Genomic DNA, 9,476 nt, shown 5'->3' with positions numbered 1-9,476 from the left:
CTACTCTTTTCTATTTCCATAAATACACCTCATCTCTCTATCAGTTCCAGATCATTTATAGCAAGGTGGCGCGGTGGCGAGGGAAGCTGTCTGGGGTTTCCGGAGGGCAGTAGCTTTTCTATACATAGAAGAGAGCGAGCGAGCGAGCGAGCGAAGTCTCCCCTTCTATGTGAACTCTCTCTGTTCGGGGCCTCGGGGAGCAAGGTGCCAATCAGGCAGTATAGCTTTAGATGTAAGCCAAGGATGAGGTTTGGCTGGAGTCTGAGGGAAAAGGAGGATGGAGTCTTCCACTCAGGATGAAGGCCTTTCCCTGACATGCCATGCAGCATCCCTGGGCCCTTGTCCAGGAGCCGAATGGAAAGGCTGCCAGACCCAAGTCCTGATGCTGTTTATTATCAGGAAATGCCTTTACAGATTGGACAGTACCTTTAGGTATGGTGACATCATTAGCAATGCCACTCTGACACTGGCACCCTTTCAAGCAACCCCTGAGGGAAGATTGACTAGGATGAAGAAAGGAGGGCACATGAGGGGGAGAGATGGAGCGGAGAGGAGTGGTGGGGAGGAGAGGGACATATGCAATGTTTAGTGGGAGCTTGCTTTGTGCGGGGCTCTTTGACTGACATTAGATCTGTTACCTTCAACATCTCAAACCAGTGCCTCCACCCCACCCCAAAGCCACAGACACCAAGACAGTGTGGCTCCTGCAATTCAAGTTCATTTCCCAGCATCCCTCATTGCTCCTTGACAATTCACAGGCCAGGCTGGAAATCCAGTGTGTTAGCCCTTTACTGAGGACCCCGCCACACAGAGTGGCAGCCATTGGGGGGGGAGGGTGCAAGGGAAGCATGAGATGGCCCCCTGCTGGCTTCCCAGAACGTACAGTCTCACAAATAAATATAACGTCAGTTAAAACACTGATGGCGATTAAATAGAGTTGTCATAAATAGAGGAGTGTGCATGGGGTCATTCACAGCAGCCGAGGGAACCTTCCACACTTGTCCACAGGGCCACATTCAAAAGGCGGCTTTGAGGTCAGACGTGGGCCCACAGTGGGGTCCGAGGCAGGGGGTGTGACACACCCCAGAGAGCAGCACAGGAAGGGACACCGTTTGAAGCATCGTGGTCTACAGAGTCAACACTGGTAGTATTTCTCCATCCAGGTCAAGAGAATGTCCACTTCTCCAACGGCTTTGGTCAGAGCTGCTTCTAGGTCCAGCTGCAGGGAGAGGAGAGTGGGAGGTCAGCGGTGCTAACCACAAGGTACAGCAAGTCAGGTTCCTCGCCTCCAGCCATTCCCAAGTCACACCCGCCACCACCACACTCCCGTCTCTGTGCGCAGTCTGTTCTAGAGTGGGGGCAAACGAGTCTGTGAGAGGCCGTGGGCCAGAACAAAGGCAAAATCGTCTGTAGCCCCTGACATCAAGGACCATTGAATCCTAATGTGACCCCAGAATTTCCCCCACAGTCAGCCCACTGTGCAGATGAGGAAACTGAGTCCCATCTCCTTGCATGGCCCTGCTCGTCATCATGTCTTTGTAGGTTGACCTATCTATTCCTCAGAAAAATGACCATAATCACGTACGCCCTTTTCAGGGGCTGGGAGTGGAATTGGTTTTTTGTTGTTGTTGTTGTTGTTATATTCATTGTGGGTAATGATAATATAGTTTCCCAGAATAGTTTTTTGTTTTGTTTTTTTCCCCTCCCAACTGGGCCATTTGAGCCTGCTGGGAATACAGCTGGTGTGTATGAGGGAACACATCCCAAATTCTTTCTCCCTCAGTGGTTCCTCCAACTACCTAGCTCAAGTTCCATCAGCCTCTTGCAGAAAGGAAGTCTTCATTAGTGAAACCCTCTCATTAAAAAAGAAGCCGTATTTATAGGTTTAGTAGTAGGGTAGCGGGTGGACATTGGGCCACCTTGCGCGCATTCCCTCAATACAAGAGCACCTTGCTCAGCTAAATGGTCATTTCATGAAACCCACCTTCCTGACATGATCGCTGAAGACAGACGTGTGCATTTGCAAATGTGGTGAAGAAAGCTGGTGGTGCCCGGCTACCAAAAGATATAGCATCAGGGGTCTTAAAGGCTTGAAGGCAAACAAGCAGCCATCTAGCTCAAAAGCAACAAAGCCCACAGAGAAGAAGCACACAAGCCTATGTGAACACGAGGTGTTGAAAGGATCAAGTAACAGACACCAAAGAACAAAAATCATCATTGTGTGATCACCTTCCCCACATAAACGCTGAAGATGAATGTGTGCATAAGTAAGTGCGGTGAAGAAGGCTGATGGTGCCCGGCTATCGAGAAATATAGCATCTGGGGACTTACAGGCTTGAAAGTAAACAAGCGGCCATCTAGCCCAGAAGCAACAAAGCCCACATGGAAGTAGCACACCAACATGTGTGATCATGAAGGGCTGAGAGGACCAGGTTTCAAGCACCAAAGGCAGGGGTGGGGGGGTAGAGGGGGGAAATCATATGATCATGAATGAGGGGAGTGTACGATGGGGACCCAATGCCCATATGTAGACAACTGGACATCCCTTGCAGAGGGGTAGTGGGGAGGAGATGAGTCACTCAGGGTTCAGTGTAGCAATAATGAAACTCACAACCTTCCTCTAGTTCTTAAACACTTCCTCTACCCAACTATCATGATCCCAATTCTACCTTGCAAACCTGGTTAGACCAGAGGATGCACAGCGGTACAGATGGGAATTTTAAACACAGGAAATCTAGGACTGATAAACCCCTCAGGACCAACTGTGAGAGTGGCGATACCTGGAGGGAAGCTGGGGTAGAAAGGGGGAACCAATCTCAGGGATCTAATATAACCTCCTCTCTGGGGGATGGGCAACAGGAAAGTGGGTGAAGGGAGATGCGGGGCAGTGTAAGATAAGATAGAAAAATAATTTATAAATTATTAAGGGTTCATAAGGGAGAGGGGAGGGGAAGGAAAAATGGAAAATGAGGAGCTGATTCCAGGAACACAAGCAGAAGGCGAATTTTGAGAATGATGAGGGCAACAAATGTATAAGTGTGCTTTACACAATTGATATATGTATGGATTGTGATAAGAGTTGTATGAGCCCCAATAAAATGATTTTTTTAAAAAGAAGCTGTTGTCATGACGGTGCCTCGGCGCATGCACAGCAGCCCCTGCTGTCAGAGTAGGGCTGTGCCCCTCAGGGTGTCAGGGGCTGGTTTTCCAGAAGCAGAGGACCCCTGGGGAGACTTGAACTTCCCCTGTTCTGCTTCACGGTCTCGAGTGTTAGCCGTTTGCACAGCCCAGGAACCTCTGAGATCACCTTGTAAGGAGATGTATATATGCATATGCTTTACAGTCAGTTGGAAACTGACTGAATGATGCGCCACTTGGCCTGTGGTGCTTGTGCACAATGCATGTTAATGATAACTATAACCGTTCATTGCCGTTGAGTCAATGCTGACTCATAGCGACCCTAGAAAACGAAGTGGAGTGGGCCCTGTGGGTTTCAAAGACTGTAACTCTTTACAGGAGTAGAAAACCTCATCCTTCTCCCATGGAGGTGGTTTCGAACTGCTGACCTGATGGATAGCAGCCCAACATGGAACCACTATGCCACCAGGACTCCCTACCATAGTGGTAGTGTTGCTAATTCAGGTGGCTTTGGGGCAAGCACGTCATGAATTCTGCATCAGGGCTCTGAGGCTCTCTCCCGCCCCCCACTTTGACAGCTGGGCTAGTTCGAAACACCGGTCTGGTTACCTGTTGAAACGCTCCCTGGACCTGGAGAAACTGCCTGCGTGCACTGTCAGCCAGAGAAAACACCGCATCTTCCTCCTGGGACCAGAAAATAAAGACATTGCGCCTCGTGTCACTCAGTGAAGAAGCAAGCCTCCTCCCACTCGTTTCTAGACGTTCCAGAAGGATGCCCCAGGGCTGAGAGGGCAGCACTGAATTCCTGGCTGCCCGGTAGCCTAAGGCCAAACTCTTACATTGTGGCCAGCGTGGGCCCCTCTCACAGCAAGGTTGGGGTCACCCCACTTCACAGAAAAGAAGACTGGAGCTCAGAGACCACCTTAAAAAGAGTCACCCAGAATGTTGGCCCCCAAAGAGGGTGCTCTTTTCTCTGACACCCCAGGCCTCCCTGTGGTGAGCTAAAAGCCAGGATCTACTACTTAGGAGAAGAGAGAATTCTAGAAACACCCTAAGCCTGGCTTTGTTTTACTCACCCTGGGGTGCAGTGCGGATGTGAGAGCGATGAAGTTGTTGGTGAGCGTGGAGAGCGCACGCATGACTCTGAGTTCAGCTGCCTGACGGTAGTAGTTTTTGAAGACCGTTTTCAAGTAAAACGTCAGCAAAGAGCGGATGAAGTAGCAGCTTTCGGCATCCTGAAGAGAGACGGAGGCTCAATGGACCCCTGAGCCCGCCCCACCCTCTGGGCCCCCGAGGTGAATAACCCGTATGGGACCTGGGCCCGGCCAACGTATTAGTCAAAAGCAGTGCCAGATTACCTAATGAGCAAGGTAAGCCCTGGCTTACTGGTGCTTACTTACTAATCGCTCATGCTTTCCACCCCATGCATGACACTGGCACTCCCCATCAGGAAGGAAGTACGAGCAAGCCTGGGTTTACCTTGCTTATGGATAATCTGCTCCTGGTCAAGAGATAAAGGGGTGATGGCAACATTAGATCTGAAAGAGACTTCCAGGGCCTCGCTGAGCAGGGCCTTTGTTTGCCAGGAGAAGTCTCAGGCCCAGAGAAAGGAAGGGACTAGCCCAAGGTCCCTCAGGCAGCCAGTGAGAGACACACGCTCCTCCCGTGGGTGCTCTTCCCTCTCCACCACGCTGCCTCTGTGGAGGCTTGGGAGAGCATGACGTGCCCAGAGAGGCACCCAGAACTTGGTGGCTGAGGGCTGGGGGGGAAAGGAGTAGAAAGGAAGAACTCAGGAGGACGGGAGAGAGATGCCCTGGAAGCCAGGGCTTGCCCTCTGCTCCTTGCCAGCTTTGCGTGGTAAAGCACCGTGCTCTGCAGTGACAAGGGCTCCGTGTGTTGCCCTGGTGGGGATTAGGGTTTAGTTCCTTGGAGCTTCCTGATGGACTCAAAACTCAGTGCCAGAGAGTCGATGCTGACTCATAGTGACCCTGTAGGACAGGGTAGAACTTTTCCTGTGGATTTCCCAGACTATAACTCTTTATGTGAGTAGAAAGCCCTCTCTTTCTCCCATGGAACAGCTGGTGGCTTTGAACTGCTGACCATGCGGTTAGCAGCCCAACTCGTAACCACTCGGGCACCAAGGCTAGATGGATAATAAAAAAGACAGGAAGGCTGAACAAAAAAGGGAGGTGGGCGTAAGCAGATATTCATTCATAAGTAGGAGAGAGAGACTGATGACTTTGCTCCCCCCAACTTGAGAAAGCTGTTTGTCTGCCTCAATCGCTGCCCTTTTCTCCCAAGATACCATATAAGCACCCACACAGGGATAATGCCAGAGATGGAATTTCCGGCCCAGGACAGAAGGGAGAGTTCTGATCAGCCTTCCCCAGGCACCACCACCCCCGCTCCGCTAGTGCACCAGGTCCACAGAGATGGGTCAGCCTGCCCAGGTCTGATTACCGAGATGTTCTGTAGAATCTCCTTCCGCAGCAGTCGGACACTTGTATTGTTATCCTGAGCTTGCTGTGGGAACAGAAAAGGGAAAGATGCCTCTAGGTTGGTGGTCAGCATGGAAATGAACCCTGCAAACACGGGCTACTGTCCCAGACCCCCAAATGTATGCAGTCTCTGAGATGTCAGAAACGGGAGGGAGCAAACGGGGAGTCAAGGAAGGCTATGCTAGGCGGGGCCCTGGGAAGAGGGTGCAAGTTTCTGACCGTAGAAAATCCCAAAGCTTGACCTCAAGAGAAAATACAGTCACAAGAGCTCTTGGAACCTGAACATGGATTTAATGTGGGAACTGTTGGACTTCTGACACCCAAGACAAGGAGTGATAGGCCTGTTTACTTTAAGAATTCCTAAAGGCAGGATGGTAAGGAGGGGGCCTGGGTAGTGCAGTGGGTACACGTTATGTTAGGCTGCAAGCCGAAAGGCCAACAGTTTGAAATCACTGGCCGCTCCTTGGCAAAGATGGGACTTTCTACTCCATTAAGAGCCACTGTCTTGGAAACCATCAGGGCCAGGTCTACGCTGCCCTATAGGGTCCCTATGAGTCAGCTGACTCGATGGCAGTGAAATGGGGTTTGGGAAAGGCGGGGTCTGGCCTCTGCATTCCACAAGTGAACACGTGGCAGGGGCTGCACCTCTGAGCTACATCTTGCCCTTGAAGCTTTTCTGAAGCCCAACCACTCACTCCCTCATCGGGGTTTAGAGTCAAAGAATTCTTGAGAGGAAGTGGCCTGAGGGGCCCATGTGTCTCACCTCTTCAAGGTGCAAATGATGACACTGAGTTTGGGGTGGGTAGGAGAATTACAGGAGCCCTGGTGGCGCAGTGGTTACACGTTGGGCTGCTAACCACAATGTCGGCAGTTCAAAACCACCAGCCCGCTCCTCGGGAGAAAGATTAGGCTCTCTACTACTTTAAAGAGTTACAGTCTAAGGATCCCACAGGGGCAGTTTTACCTTGTCCTATAGGGTCACCATGAGTTGGTATTGACCCGATGTCAGTGAGTTTGGTGAGGAGAGTTGGTGCCCATTTCAAAGTCTAGAATACACTCGGCTGTCCTGTGTGCCAGCCTAGGGCTCCTCTCTCCTCAGGCTGTCTCATTCATCTCCCTCTTTTGCCCTGATCCCTGGCATCTAGATCAATGAGGAGCTCAGAGTGCCTGATTTGGAGCGCTTTCAGGTCCAGGAGGATTCCCTCACACTGTGCACACTGTCCCACTAGACCTCAGGATTAGCCCTTCTTCCTGATTTGGAGCGCTTTCAGGTCCAGGAGGATTCCCTCACACTGTGCACACTGTCCCACTAGACCTCAGGATTAGCCCTTCTTTCTACCATTAGCCAAGGTCTGATTGTTCAGGAACACCTGGAAAAGCAGTGAGTGAACACACCAGTGGGGCTCCAAAGACTGCCCATGGCTTCTAGAGTGGGGTTATCTCATGTTCCCTTGAGATGTATATGAAACCTAGAAGAAGCGTGGAAGTATCAGGATTTCTTCTGTGTCCCCCTTGGGTTCTCCTCCCTTTATTATAGACTGACCACATCTTTCTGAGCACCATACACTTCGGATGTAGACCAGGTTCATGATGCCATCTGACCTCAGAGAGCTGTGGTTTAGAAAATGATTGGCAAGCTCTAAAAGGCTCCGCCAGCATAATCTCCTACCCTTGGCCCACAGGAGCCCCATGCTGAGGCCCAGAGCATCTCTCTACTCACCACAGTGTCCCTCAGGGTCCCAAAGGCCTTCCTCAGAACCTGGAGCTTGACCCCCTGCACGTGACAGAACCCAAATCGGAATTCTTGGCCCTGGACTTCTGGCACCTGACTCCAGAGAAGCAGGAACAACATCAGGCAGGGAAAGGTGGCCATCTGCATTCTCAGGTCCATCTGTGGTGAAGGAGGGTTTGGGGATTATGCTGAAAGAGGGAGGCATCCCCACTGAGCAGGCCCACTGAGCTCACCCCTGAGCCTTCTTCTGGCATAGACTCAGAACAGAGTGCTGTATCTCAGGTTTGGTACAGAGCGATATATTCCAGGTAACGCTCCTTGGGTCTGCTGAGCATCCAGCTGGGAGATCTGAGACTAGAGTTGGTTCCCACTGTTAGACTAGAGACAAGTGACATCGTGGGAGTGGTCTGGCTGGGCTCTTTCTGCCCCTCAATCTCATCACCATTGACCTTACCATTCACTACCCACCCTTCCCTTATTCTCCTTCACCTCACACACCCTCTGCATCTCCTTCCTGGCTCTGTACAAGTCTCTGGAGGCCACAATCTGCTAGTCAGAATTTGGCCGAGAAGAGTAGAGAAAAGAGCTCCAAGCTGTCTGCCATCATGTCACTTTGCTGTGACCATACGACTAGACAGGCCAGTATGTTAACTGGGCATTAGTCTGTTTGTGTCCTGCCTTAAACTCCATGCACATGTCTCCCCCAGGAAAATACCATTCCCGGTGCCTCGTTGTGAGGAGGCCAAAGGGTTAATCCTGGCCTCTAGAGAGGTACCACAAGATCCCACTCTTGCTCTCCCAACGGGACCCACTCACTCTTGATGCTAAGAATTTTACCTTTCTAGGTAATTGAACAAAAGAGAGGAATTCACTTTCCAGGTGAGTCACCTTCAAACTTTCCACTGAAATGCCTTTTAGGAACAACTGTACCAAAAGCCTCTGAGTCAGAGGAATTTAACACAATGCTTTAGTCTATCTTACATGCAGACAATCTATTTCCAGTGCCTTCCTTCACCTTCCATCTCCTCTCTTTCCTTCCTTCCTCAATCTCTGTCTCCTTCTCATCCTTTCTTCCTTCTTCCCACAACCATTGAAGACACTTTGTTATTCTAAGCATTGGCCGAAGACTTAAGGAAACAGTCTTCCACCCATAGAACGAGCAGAGAGACCAGATAAGACCAGTTTTTGAAATGACTGCCACCACCAAGGAATGTGGTATCCTGGCTGAGAGCATTCTCCTCCGTCTTCAACAGCCTCCTTCAACATCTTTTGATTCTCATCTTTCAAATGCCAGCTGCTTTAAAATCTGCCTTGAAAATTCATCCCTGTGTCTTATCAGTTTTCTAGCCAGGAAATTCCTTCTCCCATCCAGCGAAAAGGAGGCCCCCAGCCATAGTGTGTTATGCATTGAGCAGCTAACTGCAAGGTCAGCAGTTCAAAACCACCAGCAACTCTTTGGAGGAAAATTGAGGTTGCCTACTTCCGTAAAGATTTACAGCGTTGGAAATTCACGTGAGGGAAATTCTACTTTCTTCCAGAGGGTTTCAGAGCGTTGGAATTAACTAGATGGCAGAGAGTCTAAGTTTAAGTTAAAATCCCTCTCAGTCTTCCACTGGAGAGAGCAACTCTTCCTCTAGTGCCCCACCTTATCCTCACTTGAAACTCAAAAAGTTGACTTCTACCACCCCTCCTCCTCCAATCCCAAATAGGCAGCAGCCTAATGCTATAACAGCAAAGTATTAGAGATTCCCGTTACTCACCTTGGGTGCTGGAAATGATGCTTGAGGGCCAGCTGCTTGCAAGTGGCTGATTGTTATGGCTGCAAAAAGTTGAGTAGGCCCCTTCTTCCTCTCGACCTCTCAGAGATGCAGCTGTGAGTGGAAGGTTGCTTCCCCAGCTGTGGGAATCGTTTCAAAAGGAAAGGATGGTAGGCCAAGAAGACTGTGTGGGGACCGGTATATATAGGGGGCAGGAGGTGGAGAAAGGGGAAGGGGGTGGAGAAAGGGAAATTGGTCATGCTGTCCAAGTCACTGCCTAGTCACCTGCCTTTAAGCCAACAAGGCAATGGAGAAGGCAGCACCTGAGGGGAGATGGGGCCTCGGTCCAAG

The 9,476-nt window shown here is 50.5% G+C and overlaps 1 protein-coding gene across 1 annotated transcript; it reads right to left on the bottom strand.

The window, feature by feature from the left end:
- Nucleotides 1-1,135: 1,135 nt before the first annotated feature.
- On the bottom strand, nt 1,136-7,527 carry IL24 (interleukin 24). The gene is made up of 5 exons (XM_075542319.1): nt 7,357-7,527; nt 5,599-5,661; nt 4,215-4,373; nt 3,748-3,822; nt 1,136-1,219 (listed from the first exon to the last, which is right to left on the bottom strand). The coding sequence occupies exons 1-5, from the start codon at nt 7,525-7,527 to the stop codon at nt 1,136-1,138; spliced, it is 552 nt and encodes a 183-aa protein (XP_075398434.1).
- Nucleotides 7,528-9,476: the final 1,949 nt, after the last annotated feature.

This window comes from Tenrec ecaudatus, chromosome 1 (assembly GCF_050624435.1).
Source record: "Tenrec ecaudatus isolate mTenEca1 chromosome 1, mTenEca1.hap1, whole genome shotgun sequence".
NCBI lineage: Eukaryota > Metazoa > Chordata > Mammalia > Afrosoricida > Tenrecidae > Tenrec > Tenrec ecaudatus.
The sequence above is the reverse complement of the archived record's forward strand: the minus strand, read 5'-3'. Positions and strand labels throughout refer to the sequence as shown.